The sequence below is a fragment of the Caloenas nicobarica genome, chromosome 2, assembly GCF_036013445.1.
Source record: "Caloenas nicobarica isolate bCalNic1 chromosome 2, bCalNic1.hap1, whole genome shotgun sequence".
NCBI classification, from domain to species: domain Eukaryota; kingdom Metazoa; phylum Chordata; class Aves; order Columbiformes; family Columbidae; genus Caloenas; species Caloenas nicobarica.
Genome location: NC_088246.1, coordinates 89,744,925 through 89,771,531, shown reverse-complemented (window position 1 = coordinate 89,771,531; position 26,607 = coordinate 89,744,925). Strand labels below are relative to the sequence as shown.

The 26,607-nt window shown below is 39.2% G+C and overlaps 1 protein-coding gene across 8 annotated transcripts in view; it reads right to left on the bottom strand.

Annotated features, from left to right (window-relative positions):
* The window catches only part of SEMA5A (semaphorin 5A), a 330,124-nt gene that overhangs the window by 211,733 nt on the left and 91,784 nt on the right, over positions 1 to 26,607 (bottom strand). For all 8 annotated transcript variants that reach the window (XM_065628512.1, XM_065628511.1, XM_065628519.1 and 5 more), the window contains one exon: positions 13,441 to 13,639. In XM_065628512.1, coding sequence (XP_065484584.1) covers positions 13,441 to 13,573 — 133 coding nt within the window. In that variant the 5' untranslated portion in view covers positions 13,574 to 13,639. The remainder of the gene's footprint in view (positions 1 to 13,440; positions 13,640 to 26,607) is intronic.

Below are 26,607 nucleotides of genomic sequence, written 5' to 3'. Positions count from 1 at the left end.
TCCCGCCAAGGAAACAAATAAAAGCAATTGTTTAGGCAGGCTTAGCTAATGCAATCCAGTTCTCTATAAAAGAAAAGACAGAGTTAGAACTTTGCCCATCATGATTAGATCAGCAACCACGAACTAAAAGATTCCTCTTTTAAGTCTTTACCACGTTACATTTGGTTCCCCGTTGGAAACATGAAAACATATTAGATCTCCATCTGCAGTTCAGAGCTCATCTTTGCTTATAGGGAGGGGGAAAACAAAACAAATCAACCCAAACATAAGAAAAACAAAGCAAAACATAAGAAAAAAAAACAACAACAAAAAACCAACAAAAAGACAAAACCAACTTCAAAACTACAGCACCCTTTCAAGATCCAGTATTAGGGAGGTCTCTTCAGATCACAAGCAAGGCAGCTGCCTGCCTTCCTTCCACTATCCAACACCGCTTAATACAGTCCTAAAGCTTGCCTTTCCTTACAAAGAGAACTGCAAAGGCCAAGAAATAAATACATAGCTCTAGCCTTATCTAGAAGCTCTGCCAGCTCCTCAAGATCCTCTCCACTTTAAATTATCTGTAATAAAACAAATCTCAAGACCATAAAGCTCTTTACATTTTCCAGAAAGTTCACCACCTGCTTATTGTACCTTAGTTTTTTAAACAACTATTAGGGTACTGAAGCAGAGCTACAAGTAATTTATTTGTTACTAACGGGAAAACCAGAAAATACAGTATACTTAAAATACATCTTTCTTGACTTTAAATGAGTGAACTGGAACTTTTTTCTTACACCTACTGTAAACTTACTTCCTTCTACCTGACTCCTGACATCTTTCATTGGTTCCCTCATTAGGCACAAAGTCACTGCCCCCACAATCTGGGTGCCGCTCTCTGGGCAGGGCAGGCACAGCCACAGCGATTGCCTGGCCCTGGTTCCCCAACCTGCTTCTACAGTCCACCCTAACCTCCAGTCTCAAGGTCTAAAATCCAGCCTGCATTCCTGTCTTCTTTGTCCTGCCAGAGCTTCCCCAGCTAGAAGTACATATTTCTGCATTCTTATGTGTGTGCATATGTCTATTACCAGGATAATTAAAGGGAATTTGGGTTCTGACTGTCTGTGCCCCCGGGGAAGAGACAGTAACATCTGCTGCAATGACTAGTTATTTCTTATTTTTCTGAACAAGGGTTTAGAATTGTTTATGCTTCATTGTTCAAACACACGCATTGCATACAAATACAAGAAGGTGCAAGGGAAAAATGATTGAACGCCCACCTAGATGAAAGAGGTTTCAGCGCTACAAGCACAGTTTTTATACGCTCAGAATCATTTGTGAGTTCCACAGAAATTATGCAGTGACAAGGCATCAGCCATGATATACAATTACAGCCCCTTTGAGTTTTCTTTCTCTCATACACAGAACCAGCACGAAACTAGAGCCCCGGACCATCCCAGAGAAAAAAAAAAAAAAAAAGAAAAAAAAACCACAACAATAAAACCTACTTTGCAAAGTTACATGAGCCAGCTGGAAGAGATCTTATTAACCATACCCTTCCCACTTCTGAGGAAACAAACTCCTGACTCAAAAACAGTGTACTTGATGTTATAATATTTTTAAATTATTCAGTATCAGTCATTTGAGGATAGCATTTTATTTAAAAATATTAACTAAGTACGCTTAACAGTTTAAGTTGCCAAGAATTGTGCTTAAAAATTTTCAGTTGCCTCATCTTCCTCACCATATTCTGAACAACAAATGTAAAGTGACTGTTAAGTAAGCCAAGAGTTGAAACAGGATTTCAAAATCCTAGTCTGCTTTAAAGCAAAAGGCCTACCAATCTTTACTAATTGTTCAAATGAGGAACCATTAAAATATCGTGTCAGCAGAATATCATGAAGAAACAAATAAAAATTAAGGAAAAAAGAGAAGGGAAGAGCCAAAACTGAAGCATCTGAGTTTGGGGGCTCAGATCTGGGTTTTCCCCCATGAGCCAATTAAATGCAATATAGACTCATGTCTGTCCACTTGCAGATTGCATTCAACTATCATTCTCACTCCGTTTAGCCATAGAATACATCTGTTCTCATTATTTTGTAATGGAATATTCAGAAGTATCAGCCTGAATGACATCACCTTGACATAAACTCAAACCCACTGCTGTAGAAACACAGTAGGGATTGCAATCTGCCCTCTCACTGTTTAGATTCTCCACTATGCCAGCTGTGGGAAAGTGCTGTCCTCCTAGTTATCATTAAACTTCATTTTCTTGAGGCTGTCGGAAGCAGATTTAGCAACCCTATTCTTTAATTGTATATATGCCTGGCTGTACAACAGATAGGAGCTCAGGGGCTGTGGATTCTTAGAGGACAAAACAAACAGCAAAGAATTTCCAGAGGGGGTGCACCTGGAGAATGACAAGGCAGAGCTCAGGTGTTGTACTTGTAAGGGCAACCAAGGAGTCACCTCATTGCATTTCACGGCTAGGATGAGTCTTCCATATATCAGTAAATACCTTAACATGCATTCGAAGAAAGAGCTTAGACAGGAAGCAGAGAGATTGGAGGGATCACTGGAAACTATTAAAACAAACTTGCTCCAGCAGGCTACACATGATCGAATGGTTTATAGGTTGTATCACTTCAGCTCAAGATACTTATGTATAAATGTACATACACATATTTAGGCAAATGAGGAGGCATCCAGGCCAGAAACATAAAACACTACAAACTGCACAGTTAGAAAAAAATAGTTTTACGATTAAAGGTGACCAGAAGCCTGTCATCAGATTAGAAGCAGATTAAAGTAGAGATGGGATGATGTCCAGGTAAGGAGGCACAAGAAGGTCTACAACATAAAAACACAGGCAGTGAAGTGCTAATGAAAGTTGCTGAGGCAAAGATCCAGAGTTAAAAAAAAAAAAAATCAGGGAATGTTCTGGACCAACACCACCATAGTGAGAAAACAGTAAGGGTAAGTTCACATGCTTCAAGAGACAAAGAAGCCTAGGGGACAGTGTATTTGTGGAAATACTATGTTATGTAAGATTTAGACAGAGAGCATGGAGGGAAAGACCATAAGAATGATGGAAGACAATGAAGGGGGAGAAAAAACCTCAGGGAAACACAGGAATTATTATCCTGCACCAAACTTTTGCTCTTTCTGTTTTATTATCCTGTTTGCATCAACTGCTAGTTCAAGATGGCCCAGAAAAAGAGGTATAAGGGGCCTGCTGTAAACAACAATAGTGTTATTAGTCCAGTATTAATATGATGTCTCAATCCAATCTCTAAAAATGAGGAATGGCCTAAAACTGAAACATATCATTTAAGACTAGAAATGAGGGAGGAGAGAGTACAGAAAGCTAATCAATGCAAGAGACCTAAAAGAAATTATGAGAATGGAGTGAGAATTCTGAGAAGGAAAAAAAAAAAAAAAAAAAAAAAAAAAAATCAGTGAATGAAGGAGGATGAACCAAGAGAGATTTTCACCCAGTTTACATTGTAAATCACTTTGCAGGTCACAAAAGACTCATTCGGGGGGATAGGCAGAGACGAGCACGCTACTATAATAAGGGCTTTTTCTGCACTGTGAAAACTGTGCTGTGAAGCTCAGCTGTGTTTTCACACACTGAAATACTACTTGCTGCATCTGCCCTTGGGAGGTTCTGCCAGTCAAAACCCAGTAACTTCACACCTCAGGCAGCATGAAGCCCACACCCTCTTCCCACCAAATGCAATTCCTGCTTCCAGTTACCAGCACTGGCCCCCGCGCGGCTGCTGCCCACCTCCCTGAACATGATGATGAGGGATGGACTGCCCAACACACTGGACATCCTTAGTCATGTCCTCTCTTCAGAGGGACTTAACCTTTCACTTTTTAACACTTACATGCTGGCTTTGGCAACCAGCTGCAGAATTCCTTTTGAAGGACGTCATGTTGTATGGTTATGAGAAACCAGTATTTTGTCTCGATGTTTTTTTATAAAAAAACCTGCTCTATTTTTATATATTTTTATAGGGAACAGAAGCATAAGGCCAAGTGCCTACAGACAGTTATAACAATGCCACACTATTTTTGTGGGAAATATCTATGCTTCAACTGGCAAAATCTTGTTTCTAGAACTGACTGCAATGATGCATTCTTACTTATGTTGGCATATGAACGTACTAAACTTTTTTTTATTTACATTGTTTAAGCATAATACAATTTCTTGATTCTATCTATTCTGCCAAGACTATAGCTCATAAAATATTTGCAGTACTTTAGATGTTGCATGCAAAAAATACAAAGACCAACACCATAAGTGATACTGTAACACAAAAGGCATACAGGGTAAAGCCTGACCTTAATCTTGGTAAGAGCTTGAAGCCAAGACTTCAAAGTGGAACATATTTCCCACCCCCTCCACTCCCCCACCACAAAAAGACACCCCCCAAGCCAAAAAAAGAAAGCGACAACCAAGAAAAGAAAACCATAACCCCACAAACAACAGGGTAGCACTTCTCTTTGTAGAAATCGTTTTTGTTCCAAAGAGCACTGTCAAACTTCAGGTATTTGTCATTATTAACAACTACTTTAGTTGATTTACTGTAGAGTTAGTTGTAAAACGGTGAGCTCCTAATTTTCAGAAATGGTAGAGAAGAACCACATTTCTTTGTCCAGAAAGCCTTCAGCACAAAACCTGAAGAGAGCACTGTAAGTGGAAAGACAAGCTTATGACAAGTCAAAGTGTGGTCTCACATGAATGTGACAAATTGCCATGTAACAAATAAGTTTCTACCATGCTCAGCTACACAAACAAAATAAGCTGCTATTTAGCGTCATATAGTCTTGTCAATAGCAAATGAGCAGTGCTGCAAAAGGGAGGCAGGAAAGAAAGCATGTGAAAAAAAAAAAATCGCTTTGAAGAAGCACTAACTGCACTTCCCTACTTCCACACATTTTGTCAAACTCAAAAGTATCTCTGGAAGCAGCAAGTGACAGGACAAAAGGAAATGGCCTCAAGTTGTGCCAGGGGAGGTTTAGATTGGGTATTAGGAAAAAATTCTTCACGGAAAGGGTTGTCAGGCATTGGAACAGGCTGCCCAGGGAAGTGGTGGAGTCACCGTTCCTGGAGGTGTTTAAAAGGCGTTTAGACGAGGTTCTTAGGAACGTGGTTTAGTGCTTGAGTTAGGTTATGGTTGGACTCGATGATCCTGAGGGTCTCTTCCAACTGAAATGATTCTATGATTCTAAGTTTATGTAAGAATTTAGGGGGGAAAAGGGAAAATTAACAAATCCTTTTCTTCCAGTCCTCTAAAATTCTTGGAAATTGTAGAGCTGCAGGCAAGGCCCAAGAGTGGGCCAGGGTTTCCCCAGGTCTGTCAGTCGATGCAATAACCAGCAGAAGGCAACATTCAGTGACAGGCAGTAAGGGCAGCCAGTGCCACCGAGCGAGTGCAAGACAGGCCTCATAAATGCTGCGCAGAACCTGGAAGGGAAGACCACTGGAACGAGTCTTTCCAGAAATTTAGTCACTACCAAGTATGAAAACAGAGTTGCCCAGGATCAGTAGGCCAGTAACAGCAATTGCCACCATCTTTCCTGAACTAGCAGTCCAGGTTGCTTTGGGAGAAGTAACCAAGAAGAGCTGAATTAAGGACGTTTCCTGTGAAACACAGATCTGTGCTGCTGCTGCTAGTGCTGCCAGTGGCTGGGCAGGCTGCACCAGCACCCCCACCAGCGGTGGGGCCTCCAAGGCCACCGGCTCCACTCAGCACAACTGCATCCTGCCAGGCTGTGACAACTGTACAGCCACGAGCTCCACAAAGAGCTCGGCACAAATGGGTTACATCAAGGCAAGTTAAAAAGGGACGACTCTTGGCTCCTTAGCCATGCAATGCTAACTAGCCATATACATGGCTCTTCCTCTTCAGTCAACACTTGTCAGCTTTGGACATGTTGTAACCCAGTCCCTGAAGAGAGAGAACCACTGAATTCAAATGAACCAGTATGGAGACTGTGCACAGACAACTTAAAACTTCAGCAAAACATAATTTACACTGTGTCAGATGATTTAGAAACAATGGATATACTTCATTAATGCCTTTTCCAAAGGTTAGAGCAGTAGAACGTTCACGCTGACAGCTGTCAATAGGAGGTATAGAGTATACATTGAACAACTTATGAAAAAAAGTAAACCACCATCTGGTGGAAAAATAATAGAGAAAAATCAAAACAATATTGTGTTTCCTCCTATCTTTAAACATACCAAAACTTCTGGAAGATGACAGAACTTCAGCTGCTTAGGAGCTCCATTTCTTAGTTGCTGATCTGTTTCTTATACATGTTCCAGTTCGCATGTTTTACAACCTTTCATTAAAAATGCCCATCTCAAAAACAAACAAACAAACACACATACACAGATTTTACTTCCATCTGCCCACTTTGTAGAACTAGTGGAATGTGGTAGGAGCTTCTCGCTCATCCAGCAGCTTCGTTAACAACCAGGAGATTTCACATGCTCCAAACTTCCACACTGGAGTAACAGGGAAGAAATCATCTATAGAAAGGCTCATAGGATGTGTCTGTGCAGCTCACTAGCCATTGCAGCCACTGCTGATTTTCAATTATTGGAAACTTATTAAAATCATTAACATTTTGTGGTGGTCTAGCACTTGGCTGGGATGCCAAAGGAAGTGTAAACTGATGCTTGATTTAAAACATGATCACTTCTATTAGGAAAAAAAAAAAAAACAAAAAACAACAACAAAACTTGGCTGGTATGCAAATCTTCTGCTTGGACAATTCAGTCCCTGTTTTTACCTGTTTTTATGGGAATGCACACCAAAGAAACTGGGTGATTCAGGGAAATAGTAAGGGGATAGTATCCTTCAATCTCCAAAGCTATAATTTTTAAAATTAGCTGTAAGCATTTGAAAGTTGCTATTCTTCAGCAGGCACTTAGTCTCCTGTACAAAAGTAAAGGTAAACCTGATTCATTATAAAAAAATATATACATATACAACGGAGGGAAGAATTATTTTCCTCCTTAAGAAGGGCTAGTTCATGGCAGCGTAGTGCAAGCAATCTCGTAGTCCTATTGTTAGGCAAACCAAAGTTTCAATGTTGCGATATCTAGCAATCAACTTTTCTTCACTGATCAATCATCTTTATTTAAAAGAAAAACCCAAAAGAAGATAGAGGATGGAAAGCAATACACCTCAATCCCACTGCTGAAGCTGGCAGGAGGTCTTTAAAGTGTATTTTTGAAAACCAGTGGAAAGGAAAAGCAAAAACCGAGCACCTTAATAGGCTACTATTAAACAGTAGCTTGCAACAAGATTAGGGGAAAGAGAAGAGAGTGCAAACAAAAACAAGTTCATACACCATGAATCTTTCTTCATTCAGCCCACAAGTTATTTCCTCTTGGCACATGTTAAGTGCATGCACTTCATATACAAACCACATGATAAAATGAGCAGAGTGATGTACTGAGTCTATATTACTTAGACAAACATAAAGTGAGGGAATTCTGTGGTGGTTAGACAATAAGGTTAAATAAATATATTTCTTAGGATTCCCGAACCAAGGAATCAAAAAATAACCATGCTATTTTTCTTTTTTGGTTAACCGCAAGTAGAAATGAAGGGTTTATGTTCATTTCTTCTATGTATTGAGACATGGTATTTTTGAGCATGTTTATTCAATAGATAACTTCTTTACAGCACAGCCTGTATTTAAAATATCACTAAATACAGTTTCTAAAATTATGTCAACTGATGGTTTTTTGTTGAAACAGCACAACCTTAAATTCTGATTACTTTATGGGAACATAGAATGAGACTTGCCCCAAAGCAGATTATCTCAGCTCTACACTCAACATCAATTAAGTCAAGGTCACAACTGCACTTTATTTCTAATAGAAAAGCCTAAGAAATCCATCTTTATGCAGTTAAACTGCAGGACAGCCAATACATATAACTTCACACCTGAAATTGGAGTTGGATCCTTTTTTTTTCCAGCTTATTCTGACACACCACTTAGTAGTTGTCATGGCCCATTCAGTTCTTCCTCATGGATGGGATTTGCTTACAGCGCGAATCTTCAGCTGGGTGTGCAAGTTTTGACAGGTCTGACGGTTTCAAAGTTCAGCAAATATGGGGAGAAACAAGATGCCACTGTAACTACATTTACACTTTCTTCCTCTTTCTGAATCACTAATAAAATATCAGTTCCATCTACCACAGAGGTTCTGTAGAGTGGGTGGCAAAGTGCTTTGAAACCTATGGAAATATTTAGACAAATGTTACACTACTCAACTGGTTTCCTTTGGGGATTTTTTTTGTGTGTAAGCATAGTTCAACTCTGATAAACAGTCGTCATTTCTCATAAGCATCTCATTTTTTCTAAACACTGTTTGCCTATGATTTACCCCTTATTTTTCCTACCCAGAGGAAATTTGGTTTCCATAGCCTTTTCTAACTATTTAGGTTAAACAAAACCCTCTACTATACCAAAAGAGTGCGTTTTTCAAGAAGCTGACCATCAGTAAACCCTAATACACTTTACAGATCTAACAGTTCATACATACAGGCACATGAAAGCATATCCACATAAAATAAAATTTACTAAAAATGAAAATGGTAAGTCTCTATCTTTTATGTCCAGCTTATTTTGGGCCTTTTTCTCTCCTAACTCTTAACTTATTTCAAGAAAATATACTTATTTACACATTGTAAACATATGGAAATGTATGCAAGGACAAATAATCTCACTACGAGTCTCTGTGTCTCCGTTCTGTCACTTCACCACAGTTCTAGAAGTTGCACACAATTTATAACCTCTTGACTCTAACATCTCTATTGGATTTATGCTAGCACAGCTGTTGAATCCTCAGTACATGTATGTAACATATGCAGGCAGATATTTTTTTTCTTAACTTTTTTGTTTTTAAAGCCTGAATTTCAAAAGACTAGCACAGCTTTGCACATCTGGAGGCAGAGTCCTCCTTGGAGAGAAAGGAACTTAAAAGATGGACTATGCATCATCACAGTTACTCCCACCACATAAAACACTGAACTGCACACTACCAGGCTGATCCTGTCAATCAAGCCCACAACTTAGTGGTCTGCTTTTATATAAATCTGATCTCTGTGATCATTCCCATCAACTTAAATAAACAGAAACTGTAATATCCAGCTTCCAAGGAAGACACAAAAGTGCCTTAGTCTAATCTAGGAAAGACCTATGACAACAGAGTTTAGAGCGGAAACATTTTCAGAACGATAGTAGACTTTCTCCTCTGGGAGAAAGAAAAGATACATTATGCATTCCTAACATTAATTATGCAGATAAACAAATTACAATGTGATTATTACTACAGTGCATAACATAACTAAAATGAAAGAGATTTTTAGATCACGTCAAAAATCCTTTGAAAGTCTATGCATCTCACTCACTTCTGCAACTTCCTTTCCTTTTCCACCAGCAAACAAAGTACCTGAGTAAAGGTTCCCAACTAGTGGGCGAAATTCTTACCATTTGATATCAGGAGATACATCAGCCTTTCAGCTAAAAAAAATATTTAGCAGAGAAAATCAGTGGTAGAAATAGTACATGCCTCTTTACAAAATGTAGCTTGACAGGATCATCACCTCAGTGAGCAGTTTTTGATGGGCAGTGGAAAGAAAGTAGGCTCTTTCAGGAGATACACTCCTTTTCCATATTTCAACATGACAACTCCTGGGGACTACTTTTTCTTTTTATTAGTTTTTTGCAGCTGTTCATCCATACGCTACACCAGACTCTCACTCTGTTAGTTTTATTTAATAGTTTATACTCCATCTACCATGCCTCTCAAAGGAAGACAAATCAAATAAGTACATTGCTATTTTGGCAACCAGAAACTACAAAAAAGGCCTTTAGTCAGTTATAAATAAAACAAAAGAGATGATATCTCTGTAAAGTTAGTACTGAGTTTACAAGCTTTAAAGCACCTACCACTCAGCCTTGGCTGATGTTCAGCATCCCACACAGCATTTAGCTCTGGTGGATCTAATATTATTATAAGATGACTTTGCAGAATAGGCTATTAATGCAGTATTCAAACGAAAAGTTTCATAGATGTTAAGAATTGATTTCAGGACTCTGTGTTGGTCTAGTAGCACTAATAATAGAAACAGAGGGCATTTTCCTATAGGCATTCATGAAGACAGTAAATGTCGCAGGAAAAATACAGAAATTGGGAAGGTGGCTGGTCGAATCTTGCCAACTCCTACTGCAGGATTCATTGACAGTGTAGCTCCTCACACACATCTCTTTTTTATACTTTGAGATCTCAAGTAGTCCATTCCTAATATACAGCTTCAAAGACAAACCTCTCGGTCACCTTTTCCTTTGGTCTCATATCTTCTGTTTTCCCTTAACAAGCAGTCCTGCAACTACAAGTCAACTGCTGTGTGCCCACACCAGTTATGTCACCCAGCTATCACATCCTGTATACTTCAGGGGTGTCAAGCTCATTTTCACCAGGAGCCACATCAGCCTTGTGGTTGCCTTCAAAGGGCCGAATGTAATTTCAGTAATTACTCCTACATTTATGCAGTCCAAAAATTCCATTCGGCCCTTTGAAAGAAACGGCGAGGCTGACATGGTCCCCGGTGAAAATGAGTTTGACACCCCTGGTATACTGCATTACAAATATGTTTCTACGTGTACTTTCTAAGATTCGCTGACGATTCCCAACCAATTATTGCAGTGAGCATGAACTACAGCTTGTCAGAATATTTTAAGTGAAGGAAAACTTTTTCAAGATATGTCAGTTCATAAAAGTTAAGTTATGTCATGGATTTCTACTGATTAATGATATTTTTACCACAAAGGTCAAGAGGGAGTCTGGCACTGAAAATCTTACTAAATCTCCTAGTAACAATCTGACAATAAAGGCCTCTATATAATTGTATTTCCCACATAAATTTACAGCAAAAAGGAATTGGCTTTGTTCAGTAAACTCTGCGACACTATCTCTGGCTACATCAGAAGATGCAACTGAAATAAGATGACAGAGGAGGTCTCTGTCCCCAAAAAGCCTTAGCATAATAACTTAGAACTGGAAAGACATCATTAAAAATTAAATAGGACAGAGAACAATAATGGTCTATAAGGCAGGACCAAGCTAAATGCAAGATACTCTCCTAAATGTTGGCTGAGTCAGACTCATGAACCAACACATTTTTAATAAACTCTAGCATGTGGCTCTGGTAATGAGTCTCAATTATTTGCTTTTACAGTTGCATATACGAAAGAAATGGACATGCAGCAATCCCTTAGTTTGTGAAAGTAAGCAGTTAAGTGCCAGAATTTTAAATGTGCTACTTTAATTTGCAACTTTGTTTGTGTGTTAAGATAAAAATATTTTTTTTAAACTAAATTACACATACAACAGGAACACAAGGAAAATCAGATATTGCATGAGAATAAATCATACTATTTAGTCCATCAATAAACGAGAGATAAAGGTCTCTCCTTCACAACAGACTGATGGTTTGGATTTCCCAGGCACAGAATGTAACCACTTTAGTTAATTCCCTATGTACTGGAGAAAGGAACAGCTGGCACCATTACTCTTATTAAAGCATTAAAATGCCAGAATAAAAATACTTTCTGTAGAAAACACAACATTATTTTCTCTAACTTTACGAAAAGAATGGAAACAAATCTTTTTTCAATTAAAATTCAATAAGTCCTAATTCATTGGAAAAAAAAAAAACCCAAAAGTTACACATGTACTTTCTTAGAAAAACAGGAGGAATGCAATATGTAATATAATACATCTTCATCCCTACATCCTCATAGCTACAAAGTATTTGGAACTTGTTCTAAATTGCGACACTAATGGAAAAATCTCAATTTAAATAAGTTTTTTTAAAAAAGTTATTAAACACCTCAGCTTTTTACAGACAACATCCAAGTTCCAAGCATTCTTTGCTTTGTTCCAACTATTCCTCAGTGGTCCATCCCAATACTCAAGACAACAACCACATGTATGAAGAGAATGGTTTGGGAAAGCAAGGAACTCGGGCAGAGCTCCAATGCAAAAAGGCTTTACGTATGTATAAGATGTAAGCAGGGACAAGGTGACCAACGAGGAATTTAGAAAAACCACATGGGCATGTAAGGACTGTCTCAGGATAAACAAAGTTCAATGGGAGTTAAGGCTTGCACAGAATGACAAGGGCAACAAGAACAGCTTCTGCTGCTACAATAGTATTAAAAGGTCAAACAGGGAAAATATAAGCCTGTTCCTGAACTGGGCAGGTGATCTAGTGCCAGTAGACCCAGATAGTGCTGAGGGACTCAATATATCCTTTGTTTTAGTCTTTAACAACAAGATCCCAAAGGCATCTGGTGTTTAGCAAAGGGGTTCAAGAATTGCCAGAAGTAGACACAGCCTGAGTCAGGGATGACTTGCAAGATGTCAATCTATATAAATCCATGGGATCAGACAAGCTGCATACACGGACACTGAGTTAACCAGCCATTCTTGATCTCTGAGAAGTCACAGAGATGAAGGAAGGTCCTCAGCAGTTGCAGGAATACAAATGTGTGAACTACAGGCCAGTCAATCTCAGTTAAGTTCCCGGGGAAGTTATAGAGTTAGGCCTCTTGGAATGCACTTTTCTGGACATACAGAGGAGAAGATGGTAACTGAGAACAGTCAGCATGGATTTGCCAAGGATAGATCGCTCCTGACTAACCCAATTGCCTTCTTTAATAAAATGACTAGTTTTGCTGATGAGGGAAGAGCAGGGGATATCATTTATCTCAAGGCTTTCAACACTCACTGCAAGTTAGGATGTTACAGTCTGTCTCTTCAGGTGGGCAACCAGGTGGGTAAAAGGGCTGTTGGATGATCAAGCCCAGACAGTAAATGTTTAATGGACCTTACCCCACCATGAGGCTGGTAACAAGTGGAATATCACAAGGGTTGATCCTGGAACCTGACCTGTTTAACACCTTAATCAACAACCAAGGGGAGGAAATAATGTAGTCTGTAAATTTTGCAGGTAACACCAAATTCAGAGAAACAGTTGATAAGCTTGAGGGCAGGGCTGCCGTTCAGAGGGACTCAGAATGGCACTGGAGGAATGGGCCAAGAGAAACCTCATGAAAGTAGATGTACACGTGCAAAGGCCTCCACCTGGAAAGGAACAACCTCATGCAACAGTACAGGCTGGTTTTAATCACAGAGGAAAATGAGTCACCCATCTTTAAATTACACATTCAGTAACTAATTGTGAACAAATTTTGCAAGCCTAGTTGTATTTCACTTGTATGGAATAAAGTCCAGGTTACTATATAACAGAACTGAATGCTCTTTTTTTCCCCCCTATACCATTGCACATTAAAAACATGAAAAGGTCACACAATCCTTAACCTACTTCTGGAAAAGGTTTTTTTGTGCTTACCCCTTACCTTTGTATGCAATAACTGGGTGCTCAGCTCTGTGGCAGTGGGTATCTTCTGTTGTTGTTGGCTCCAGTATTCCTAATACCCCAAGTCCTGCCAACAGCATTGCAAGGAGGCAGCTTCCGTTCATGGTGGTCATGCTGTCCTCCACAGCAGTCACTTCTTTTAACTGGCTACTCTTCTTGCACTCATGTGGGAAAAGCACCTGGAGAATTCAAAGAAATTTACTCAAGCAAAAGAGCAAGCCACAGAAAAAAAATAAGACCATTCTTGATGTTTAAAACAAAGCAAAACAACATCACTTTCTGTTTGTGTCGTATTTGACTCCCCAAAAGTATGCTATTACCTGTTCCTCTAATTACCTCATAAACTTATCTTCAGTTACACAATTTAGGAATATTGATTTATCACCCAGCAGGATTCAAAAACTGTTATTCATTCTCTCCATCTTGTACTTTCAAGTTTCATTTTGTAATGTGTGTGGGGAAAATAAAGTTCTGCAACTTTTTTTTTTTTTTTTTAGATAACAGCAAATGTATCTAAATCTATGTTCTATGTTCACTTGGATCTACTGCCTCTTGCTCTTACAAAGGAGAGTCCTTTGCTTTACAGGAGGAAGGCTCACTGGTTGTGACATTGGCTTAACACTTGCCCATTTGCCATGACTATTGACAAGGTTGCATATTACAGATTCTAATGCTGAAGACACCTTTCTGCTAAAATCTAGACATCAGTCAAGGATGTAGTGGTTTTCATTCAGTACCAGAACAAAGTTGAAGTTTCAACTCCCTGATTTTTTGAAACAGCCAATAACTAGACACTTATTTTATAAGTAATGGAATATTCACAGTGTCAATAGCATTTTAGATACAACCTAGTTCCTTTAGCTTTCTCATGACAAACATTTCAAGCAGTAACAACCTAATGCTGCTGCCCGAAAGACTTTTGCCACTATCAGCTTTATTGAGTCCCATAACCTTGGTTGCTTGCACACAGTTCGTAAAATCATAGAATACCAGGTTGGAAGGCACCACAAGGACCATCTGGCCCAACCTTTCTTGGCAAGACAAGATTATGAGACATCACTACCTTTTGGGGTAGAAGACTGGAAATTAGAGATAACTCCATAATGGTAGAAATGTCGTTCTGCTAATTAATGGAGCAATTTGGGAAAAAATAATCATCAATATTGACTTCTAATACATTCGATCACACTGAACTGCAGGATGCTGTTTAATAAGGTGGAAAAATTCTATTTCTGTAATATAAACATCCCAAACACATGAAACAAAGGCCTGCTAATTAAAAGATATTCCACAATAAGACCAGTGTGTTTCAAAAGCTACACTCAGAAAGCAGAATGGGTAGTAAACATTGTTCCCTAACATTATTCTATCAACGGCTGTCATAAGATGAACTGCTCTTCTCTCACCACTTTATTTTGCTGCCTTTAGAAGCCTTCCAGCTAAGAACTGGGCACATCTAAATGAATTTAAACTAAAATAAATAGATCAAAGACATAATACATCTGAGCAGTACATAAATTTAATAGTCAATTTTAGCTTCTCTGCTAAATTCGCTTTTGTTTCAGAAAAAAGGGGGTAAAGCTTCTAGGCAGTTAAAGTCATATTCCTACCTTTCTAAGTAGTATATGTTATGATGTCATGTGCCAATATGAATCTGTCCCTATAAATTGCTTGTGGTTCACAGCAGGCAGTATCTGCTCATAGAAATTCCATGCACTCACATATATAGAGGCATAAAGCGCCTGTTCCAATGTTTTGATAGTTCATTTTCTGCAAGGGTGACGTTTTGAGCATTATGCACTATTTTTATCCAAATTCAACCAGTTTATGTGGGTTATATCATAGCTAATGGACATTACTAACTTACAGATCATTACCAACAGCTAGTTCCAATTCAGGTTTCTGTAAGATTATGTATGTGTGTTTAGGAAGCAAAATGAAGGACAGATACCACATCACAGACTCTCATGCACACAGTAGGAAATTCAAACAGCAGCAGGAATTCAAACGCTAACAGTATGATACTTTCATGTTAAAGAAACACAAACTTTATTTTAATGTGTAAAATCTCAGAAATATCCATAAATATATGAATATCATCGATAGAAATTAAACAAGAATTAAATTAATCAAGAACACAACTAATCATTTGTACTGGAAGCTCAGCCTTCTCTGTCTCCTTGGCTGTAAATGAAGCTCCATAGTTTTTATGTAACCAGGTTTCTATATCCCAGCCAAATTTCAAACAACAGCTCTGTCCAGGAGACAACAAAAAGAGAATCCTCTTTCCTTAGAAAGAAAGAAAAGGACCAGTACCCTTCATCCAGATACTAAATCTGTACCTATTTATGGATACCACGGTTTCCATTACAAAAAGCATGTTGACTTTCATGGGACTAATTCTGATATTAATACGGACTAAGATGTAAACGTTGACAGGTCTGATGTCTTGTATCCTGCAGGTACCAAGAGGATTTCTCCCCACCTACTTCTTATGTGCCAAACTCAGTAACAGAAGCAAAGATTCCTTCACAACAATACATTTCCTCAGCCCCTAAATCCGAACAGCATCCCCTGGAAAGACAGGCTGCTTACATGCCAGAGTTGGTCTCTGACATAGTTGTTTACATATATCATCATGCTGTGAGAAAATTTTGAGACCAAAGAATGTTTTTCCTACTTAGCTGAACTCCTCTCACTGCATATATCTCACATGGTAAAAATGGAGGAAGGAAACACTCCTTTCTCCCAGTCAGAATATCCAAAGACAAGGTTAGACTTTGAAGGAGACAGAAAGAAAGATGTGAATGCACTTCTGATAATATATCTCAGAGAAAAACAGTAACAGTTCAAGTTTCTCTCTGCCTCAACCTCTGTTTAAATGTATTATGCTATTTATTAATTTAAGAATATTAATTATTTGAGTTGTATTAATTTAAATATATTAAATACATTGTGGGGAACTGCAAGTAGAAGCGTACTTGCAACTACTCAGAGAAGTGTCTTCAGAGACCCTAATCAGACAAGAGAACAGTAAACCAAGATAGCAGATAGAAACTTCATCACAAGTTCTTCCATGAGAAAAGGACAAGCTTTAAGCCAGCTGAGCAACTGGGAGGAAAAGGAACTCACTATCCCCTTCATTACACGATGGTATGCACACAAGGAGAAAGAAAAAAAGAGTCTGGAGACTGCACCCAATACATTGCTAAAGTTAAAAAAAAAATCCCCAACAAACACAACACACACCTTCAACATGTACCCACAGCATGAACAGATGAACGGACATCTGAGAAAAGCCTTCACAACCAAATCCTTTTCCAAGAAATTTGCAGGGGTTACATTGCTCCCTACTGCACATCCCTGAATAAGGACTGCTGCTCAAGTTCCACCTCTGCCCAAGACACCAGCTGTACGAGCGAGACTGTGGAGGCAGCACCTGAGCTCCATTCCCACGCAGCTCTGAAACTCTGCAACTGAGCGTCAGAAGTATTGAAGCAGGTAAAGGAGTCTTTCAGGGAACAGGACCTTCTCCTTACTGAAAGTGCAACTATTGCACCAAGAAGTGATGGTTAGCCTGGAGTGTCAGACACAAAAGCCAAGAGAATGCTAACCATGAAAAGTTAGGCTAGTTTCCTTGGTTTCTGTATAATTTCCATATTCATATCTCTCTCAACAATGAAACATAACGGTCAAGTTGAAACTCTTCAAAACATATCCATAATAGTGACACTGACCATCTTTTTAACTATTGCTATACATTTGGGAAACAGCACATTAACTTATATTACTTGTATAGTTTTTCTAGTGTAGATATTTAATAAGACTTCTGACAAATTGCATTTTACAAGCTTATAAAATAATCTGAAGATGCAAAAAGAAAAAAAGAGGAATTATAAATTGTAATACATTTCAGTATATTATGTCTATATTTTTGTTTCTATATTTTATTTCAGGGATGGGATGCCATTCAGAGGAACCTGGACAAGCTTGAGAAGTGGGCCCATGCAAACCTCATGAGGTTCAACAAGGCCATTTGCAAGGTCCTGCACCTTGGTTGGGGCAACCCCCAGTATCAATACAGGTTGGGGGATGAAGAGATTGAGAGCAGCCCTGTGGAAAAGGACTTGGGGGTACTGGTGGATGAAAGATGAGACATGAGCCAGCAACGTGCACGTGCAGCCCAGAAGGCCAATCATATCTTGGGCTGCATCAAAAAGAGTGTGGCCAGCAGGTCAAGGGAGGTGATTCTGCCCCTCTGCTCTGCTGTGGTGAGACCCCACCTGGAGTCCTGCACCCACCTCTGGAGACCTCAGCACAGGAAAGACATGGACCTGTTGGAGAGGGGCCAGAGGAGGCCACCAAGGTGACCTTACTGCAGACTTTCAGTCCTTAAGCCTATAAGAAAGATGGGGACAGACTTTTTAGCAGGGCCTTTTTTAACAGGACAAGGCATAATGATTTTGCCTTAAAGAATGGGAGATTCAGGCTAGACACGAAGAAGAAATATTTTACAATGAGGATGGCACAGGTTGCTCAGAGAGGTGGTAGATGCCCCATCCCTGGAGACATTCCAGGCCAGGCTGGATGGGGGTCTGAGCAACCTGATCTAGTTGAAGATGTCCCTGCTCATTGCAGGGTTTGGACTAGATGACCTTTAAAGGTACTTTCCAACCCAAAGGATTCTATGATTCTATATGTAAAAGGTCTCATGCAATTATTCTCTCCCTCATTCACTTTTTTTTTTTTTAATCTAGCATGCCTAGAAGAAACGTAAAGAAGAATGAGGCCTATGAGGTAAAGGTATTATATTTTTACAAACATAGTATTGAATTTCTCCATCAACAGTATTTGGAGAGGAAAAAAAATAGCAATTCAAGATTTTCTGTTTTAGCTGAGCCATCAAAAGATATCTGTTTCTAAAGAGAAAAAGTGTCAACAGCTAAGCATGCAAGGCATCTAACTGTTACTGGCAGGTCCAAGAAGATGCTTTTAGAGACTATTCCCTCTAGGCACTGAAGTCATATATTTAAAATGAAATAATCAGGATGTCAATTTTTCTGCATTGGTTAAAATGCATCATGTTGGAAGTACAATTTACATCTGTATTATTATATAAACGACATTTCCACACTAACTGCAGCTGTAGAGAGGCAAAGATGCTTCCAAATAATTATCTTCGCTGATTCTGAAGGTTTAACTGCAATTTCAGTGAATGGTGAAGTAAACTTATGTCACCATGAGTATGCAAACGGCAGAGTCTGGCATAGTTAAAAGATGCCAGTTTCAGAGCTAGTTCTGGGTACATGCATCCACAAGCAGTTCTGGGTTTTCTCAACATGCCCACCAGTATCTACTTTCACAGACATTGCTCATTTAATTTGCTGTGAGAGACTCATCACCCTTTTCCTGGGTGCTTCACTCCACTTCTTGATTTGCAAAACAGCAAAAGTCTGACAAAAATTTACTCATGCTAACTACTCCAGAATGCATGCACATTTGTGTACAAGCATAAACCTGAAAAAAACTACTTGTCCAATGAAACAGAATATACATTGTATGGGTTCATTAGAAGAAAATTATGAGTCCAAAGAAAGATGTTTTCCCATATTGCTACTGTACACTCTTTAAAATAGTAATAATTATTCCATCTTTGGTCATATCCATTTTATTAAAAATACCTAGTTTGTCTACTGTACCGCTAGTGGCACCTTTTTACAATTTATTAAAAAAATGGAACACTTGCTTGCTGCTGCAACTAGTGAGTAGACAGAGAATTGTTTCCTCTTTATCAAAAAAGCCCAAGCTGCTGTGTACTGCTAGTGCGCGTACAGACAAATCAGGAAAGAGGGTATCAGCAGTCATATGGTCATAAAACTGGAAAACATGGACACCCCTAGGATGTAGCTCAGTGTCTTTTTCTCTAACGGCTCTTGATTTTTTAAAGCCAAACTACTCAAATTCATACAAATCATTTCAGAGGAAGATTGCTGGAGAAAGGAATATGTAAAAAGGGCCCTGACATCACATCTACCAAAAAAAATTGCTGAATTCTCAGGCAATGTATGGTCTCCAAATTCCCAGTCCTGGCAACACCACTGGTGACAAGGCCTGGAGTCCAGAAGGAAAAAGGAATGGAGGTGGGAGGTAGGGGAGGCAGGTGGGAGGGTGAGCAACAAAAGGGATTCATCAGTCTAAAATAAAAGTGGTCCCCTCTCCTCCAGTGAAAAATGTGAATGTTTTGTATCAAAGGCATTCGCTTTTTTCAGAAATGGACTGTGATTTTTTTCCTCAGTCATCCCTCTCCTAATAATATATAGACACAACGTGAATAAGTATCAAAACTCATTTAAATCTTGTTTGTAAAAAAAACTCAACCATTTTTTTTACTGTAGTAATTAATCCTGTTCCCCTGTCAAATGAACAAATAAAAGCTGTCTCTTTATAACATAATTACTTTGAAACACACCCCTTATTCAGTATACCTTTAGCATAACAATTTGTATATCACTCAGATACACAATCAGATTAGAGCAAGAACTCAAAGATCATCTCATTAAATATCAAGTTGAGACTGGAGGCTATAGAGCTTCTTCAGTGAAAAAATACAGCCGTACACTGCTGTGTCTTATCACTGGACCTAGCAATGCAGACTGTTTCCTATGCAGCAGAGTAGCATATTCTAATTTGTATTCTCATAAAGTGAGAGTCAGCTTCAATTAACAAACTGATTACTGAGTTGCTTCAACTTTTTTTTAATATTGCCGTTCATTTCTGCAATGGCATGAATTTTAAGATCTGCAAGAGGCAGTCACTCATCAGCAGTCATTGACTAAGGCAGTCAAAAAATCAGTCCTTAAATTCACAGTGACATTCTGCCAAAAGCCTGCTAATATCTGTAGCTGATGGTGACAACTCATAAAAGAAGAATCTGCCATCAAAGCTAGTTCTCCAGTGCTGCTCAAAGAGCTGTGATACTTGTGATTTCCGCAAAGGAAGCAGTGCTTCAAGAACAGTGGCCTGCGTGAAGCAAGAAATCTGTAATAACGCCTCAGATCTCATTTATCCTGTCGTGGGCATGTCTTCCTTGAGCAAGCACCAGCCAAGCCAGAAGGTCCACAGAGAAGAGCTCCACAAGCATCTTAGAGATAAGAATAAAAGTAGTCAAATCAGCGCAGCCTCAGTCCAAGTTCCAGCAAAATCTCAGCTCTTTTTTTCAAATCCCTGTTTCTCTTAGTTATCCCTTAGCTCCTCAGCCTTTTTGGTATCCTCCCAAGCCCCAGATTCCCCCCTCTCATTTCCTTCCTCCCCACAGCCAGTCTCCTGGTCCAGTCACCAGCGCACTTTCCCCCATGCACTGCTTGAGACACGCACTGAACCGTGATCCTCAGTCTGGCCATCAGAAGTCAGTCTGAGGTGGTGGAAGGAGAGACTTCCCTCCTCGGACAGACTATAAAGCCAGCACAGTTTTTCCCTTACGAAACAACTTTAATGAAAAACTAAATGGTAATCATTGTTTGCAAACAAAGGCCTGAAAAGTAGAGAAAGTTGGAAAGATGATCAGGGGAAGTTTAACAGCCAAAGGAAAGGCATGAAGTGAGAGAAAATGAGCGAGGAGAGGGCAGAAGTGTAAGCTAGTGCAGGAAAAGCAAATGGAGAGGGAAGAACCAGAGCAATTCAGGAAGCTACACGCACATCCTTGCATTTCATCTTCTCCTTTCTCTCCATACCACACTTGCCTGATGCCTTTTCCAGTTGGTACTATTTACAGGCAAACTAAACACATTTTCTTCTGGCTCAAAAGATGGTCAGCACCATCAACATGGCACATAACACAAGTTGTTCTGTAGTAAAAAATATACTTTCAGGTGTTGTGACTAATAGCAGTTCAGTAGACAGTCTGTAACATAGGATCCTGTTGATTTTAAAAAATGACATAGCTTCAAAATGGGATTGGGCAGATCCTCAGAAAAAGGATCCACAGATGATTATGAAATACCTAAACACACCCATTTTGCAGTGTGAAATTCAAGAACTTCCTGAGCCTGGTGCTGCAACAAAAAGACCCACTAGCTGCTTCCTGGGGTCTTACCGTCTTCCCAAGACGTGCTGTTTGCTCCTGACAGAGACCAGATGCTGGTCTGGAGGCACCCCTGACCAAGCACAGTCACTTGTGTGCTTCCACAAAGATCTGAGCTCTGCACTGCACGACATTCACAGAATGCATTTTATTCACTTGTTTTGCCCATACAGTACATGCGAGTCTGTATGAGTTATTCATAAAGCCCAGTGAAAAATGAACAAACGCATCTGACTGTAAGACAAGGAAAATCCATAGTGCAGCTTTTTACAAAGTACGTACTACAGTACATGAGTTATGACCACAAAGAAACAGCATCCAGAATAGCAACTCCATGGCAATATTTTTCTCACTCATCTAGTATGAAGCCCTACAGTTTGGAAAGAGATCTGTCTCCTGCTTGATAGCTGAGCCAGCAAGACCTCCGTTTCAACAGAATCATGTAGTCATTAACTGGACTTCCTTACAAGCTGTCACAAAATATGACATAAATTACATTTCAGAAGTTTCTTTCAATTTGTCGAGCAATAATGTTAGGGGCCTTTAAAAATATGCTTTGCAAATATTCCTGGCATACTTTCGAGAGACACAATTTAATATAAGAAGTTGTGGACAACAATTTTTAGAGCAACATGTACTTTCAGAGACCTAATAATGGTGCCCCTGAATGAAGATGCTATACTGCATATTTGTACATCTCAGTAAATGAAAATTATTTGTGAAAAATCTTATTTACTCATTAAACTTAAGTAAGATAAAAGTATGCTAGTGTGGTGTGCTGACTGTGGCTGGACACCTGGTGCTCACCAAAGCTGCTCTTTCACTCCCCATCCTCAGCTGGAAAGTGAAGAGAAAATATAATGAAAGGTTCATGGGTTGAGATAAGGGCATGGAGGTGACCCACCTCACAGGCAAAACAGACTGAACTCAGGAAAATTAATTTCATTTATTACTGATTAAATTCAGAGTAGGGTAATGAGATATAAAATGAAATCTTAAAACACCTTTCCCCCATCCCTCCTTCTTCCCAGGCTCAACTTGACCTCTTCCCCACAAGTGGTACAGGGTGATGGGGAATGGGGATTGTGGTCAGTTCATCACACATTGTCTCTGCTACTCCTTCCTCCTCAGAGGGAGGACTCCTCACACTCTTTCCCTGCTCCAGTGTGGGGTCCCTCGCACAGGAGACAGTCCTCCATGAACATCTCTAACATGAGTCCTTTCCACAGGCTGCAGTTCTTCATGAACTGTTCCAGTGTGGGTCCCTTCCACAGGGTGCAGCCCTTCAGGAACAGACTGCTCCAGCATGGGTCCCCCATGGGGTCACAGGTCCTGCCAGCAAACCTGCTCCAGCCTGGGCTCCTCTCTCCATGGGGCCACAGGTCCTGCCAGGAGCCAAATCCAGTGTGGGCTTCCCACAGGGTCACAGCCTCCTTTGGGCATCCCCTGCTGTGGTGTGGGGTCCTCCATGGGCTGCAGGTGGAGATCTGCTCCACCATGAACCTCCCTGGGCTGGAGGGGACAGCCGGCCTCACCATGGTCTGCACCACAGGCTGCAGGGGAATCTCTGCTCCGGTGCCTGGAGCATCTTCTCCTCCTCCTTCTTCACCGGCCTCCGTGTCTGCAGAGCTGTTTCTCTCATGTATTCTCACTCCTCTCTCTGCTGCTGCTGCTGTTGCCTGGTTTATTTTTTCCCTTTCTTAACTATATTATCCCAGAGGTGCTACCACCTTCACTGATGGGGTCAACCTCAGCCAGCAGTGGAGCTATCCATCTTGGAGCTATCTGGCATTGGCTCTGTCAGACATGGGGGAAGTTTCTGGCAGCTTAAAGTAAAGCTGTGACTATTACTTTCCATTAACAATGTGCTGAAACTTCACTACATAAAAGACAAAAAGTACTCTTAAATTACAAAACTTATGCTTTGAAAGCTGGCCACATGTCTTGCTTCTACTGTGACCTCTACCCAAATTGAAGCATGAGACAGGATGGGAGAAGGAAGACATGCTCTAGTTTAGGATGCTTTTCATCTTCTTCTTTTCCCTTCACATTATTATAATCTGTCTTGTACTGGGACTATGCCAAAAAAAAAAAAAAAGACATTTAAAAAGATGATGTGATGGAACAAAGGCAGTAGTTTAGGACTGGGAGGAGATCCATGCAACAGAGCAGCAGAAGACAATGCACTGAGATAACCCCAGGAAAAAGTTTAGCTAGGAAGAGGGAAATTTTATCAGCTGAGAGGAAAAAGATGAAGTTTAGAGGTAGATGAAAAATTTGTGTAAAATCTTGAAGATGTATAAAAAGCAGTTTTGAGTGACAGCAAGGTTAAAGGAAGCAGGTAAAAAAGAGGTAATATGAAAGTTTAACCGTTGCATTCTATATAAATTGGGAAGAGGCAACACAGAGACTGGAGTCATACATGTTGAATTATTAAGAGAGAAGATCATCACATCACAGATTATCGCTGCAGCCATCTGGACATACTTTTTCATATTTTTATATGAAAGATATCATGCTAAAATTTGTACATGAATGTAAGAGAAACCAGAAGGAAGACAGTGATACAGCAACTTCAAATACCTGGATTAAAAAAAAATATATATATTCAGCTGAGAACAGTTCTCTACCATTTTTGTATGTCACTGTACAAAAGTACTTGATAGTACTTGGAATTTAGCATTCATAAGGACTTAATATAATACATTTTTAAATGTGAATTGCCAATCTGAAGGACAAAATTGTACTGCTAAACCAAAACTATTAGTGGATATTCTGCACGTTAATACTAGGCAAACTTCCAAAATAAAGATTATATTTAAGTAGTTACTACTTAAAATAACTGCTGGATGAGCTCCAAAATGTCATGAAATGACCACTGTGAGAGCTTGCTTCAGTCAAATAATACAAGCAAATTTATCCTTCACTTGGTGGGTTCAGTCCTGCAGTTCTTTGGTACAGTTTTAATGGGCAATGGTTATTAAACACATTTCAGCAAATGCATAGCGGTCACAGGTTTGACAACGAAAATACAGGGGAGGAGAATACATTTTTTTATGTCAAATCCACTCACTCCCATGCCCCCATTTGCAAATGCATTTCAGACTCTCACTTTCTCTCAACTCCTAGCTGATTACCACCTTTTGATTTGTTTCTTCCCATCAATAACCAACATAGTCTCTATTTAAAGCAACAGCTTAAGTGACAGCAAGGTTTCACAAACTGATATGAAGAAAAGGCAGAGGTGAGGCAGTTCAGAGCTCACATCCCACATGACCATGATGGAGCACTTCTGCTCCCCACCTCTTTATTTATATGTAGTTTTTCTATCAAGGTAAGCACTCAAAACACCCACTCATGTCATCAAGCTACTGGATTCCTCCTTCAGTTATTGGATAAGCAGTAGAGAGAATATCCTACAGAAAATGCTTAGGTGGCCTGAGCCATCCAATGTCTCTGCAGTGATTATACAAAATGCCTGGGGTAAGTAGGCTACTATCTCACTTGCCTTTCTCTTTCACATTTACCACTGCAAACAAGACAATTTAGATTTTTTAATAAATCAGCAAAAGTTTTCCCACATACTTACCAAGATTTAATACACAAATGACAGCACTGGTTAATGTTCCTTCTAACCCCATGATGAACTCCCCATGATTATAGGCAATAGGATCCAAAGGGGACCCATCAATTCGCATGACAATTTTCCATAATAGATTTTGCATTTAGATCTCCAATTCAATTGAGAACTGCAACAGGAAAATCACATAACTCCATTCTGTGCCATATTCAGTTGTGTTAATATGCAGATAATTCAGAGGCATCATACAGACATGCCTCTTTTTAATTAAGAACATTAAATGTGTGGCTAACCATGCCAGCTTTTAAAGGTGTCCATCAGAAACACAGGAAATGCTGACAAAGCTATCAGAATCCTGGAATAAGAAGTCTTAACGGAAAATCATAGCTTCTGTCGGATCTTTCTGACAGTTCATCTACCTTTCTTTAGTTTTCCTCTAAATCCTGAATCCAGATACAGATATTTTACACCTTCTGTGAAAGATTAAGTTAAAATATTCTTTCCTGAAATTAACCAGGTAAAATTAAAAATAATGGAAGATACAAAGATTTTTAAAGACCATTCTAAAGCTAAAATGTCTAGTCTATCAAAGTCTTTGAAAACAAAAGCCAAAGTCCAAAATTAATACAATGCTTATACTTAAAACCTCAGGGTTTCACATCCAAAGGTTTCACACATATGAGAAACACCCCTGCATGTAACTGAACTTCCTGTCAATATAACCTTGCTTACTTTTTGCTAGATCCTAAGATATGGTATGATAGGAAAAAAAAAAAAAAAATCATAGTTGTATTTTCTTCTGCCAACATTGTTGTTAAAAAAATAAGTTCTGTTTTTAAGTCTGTTTATAAGTAGTAAAACTTGACACAACAGAAATATACTGTCTAGTGGAATGCACCCAATGAAGCTGTCAAACAATGAATAAGGAGATGTCAAATAATCTAAGGTTAAATGAGGAATGGCTCTTGACATATTTGTTTCAATACACAGAAGCCTCTTGTGGGTTTCCTTTAGAGCATACATTGTGATGCTTTGTGTATTTGTGTCTCAATAAAAGAAATACACTGTTTTCCCACATCTGAAATATTCTCTTTAAAAGTTATTTTAACTTACATTTCCATGTTTTATCTAATTGTTAATGATAATGCTCTTTTTAATTATTTCCATTTAAGACCTTTCAGGAAAAAATCTATTCTGCAAGGTTATTTCACAAACTAACAATGTTGTGAAATCCAATTTGTTTGATGACATCTTTCCCAATGGCTTCTCAGTAGCTGACAGTTTCCATCAGTCAAAGACTAAATTACATGAAGTGTCACTGATGTCTCTATCATATCCGAAATCACTTTAGACTTCTGTAGCTTTGTAGAGTCATTTTTCATTTAGTGCTTTGGAATCTTATAAGCAAACACTATGTATGCACAGATTACATACATGGAAACATATGTTAGACTCCTCCTTTTGAGGAATCTAAGATTCCAAAAGTG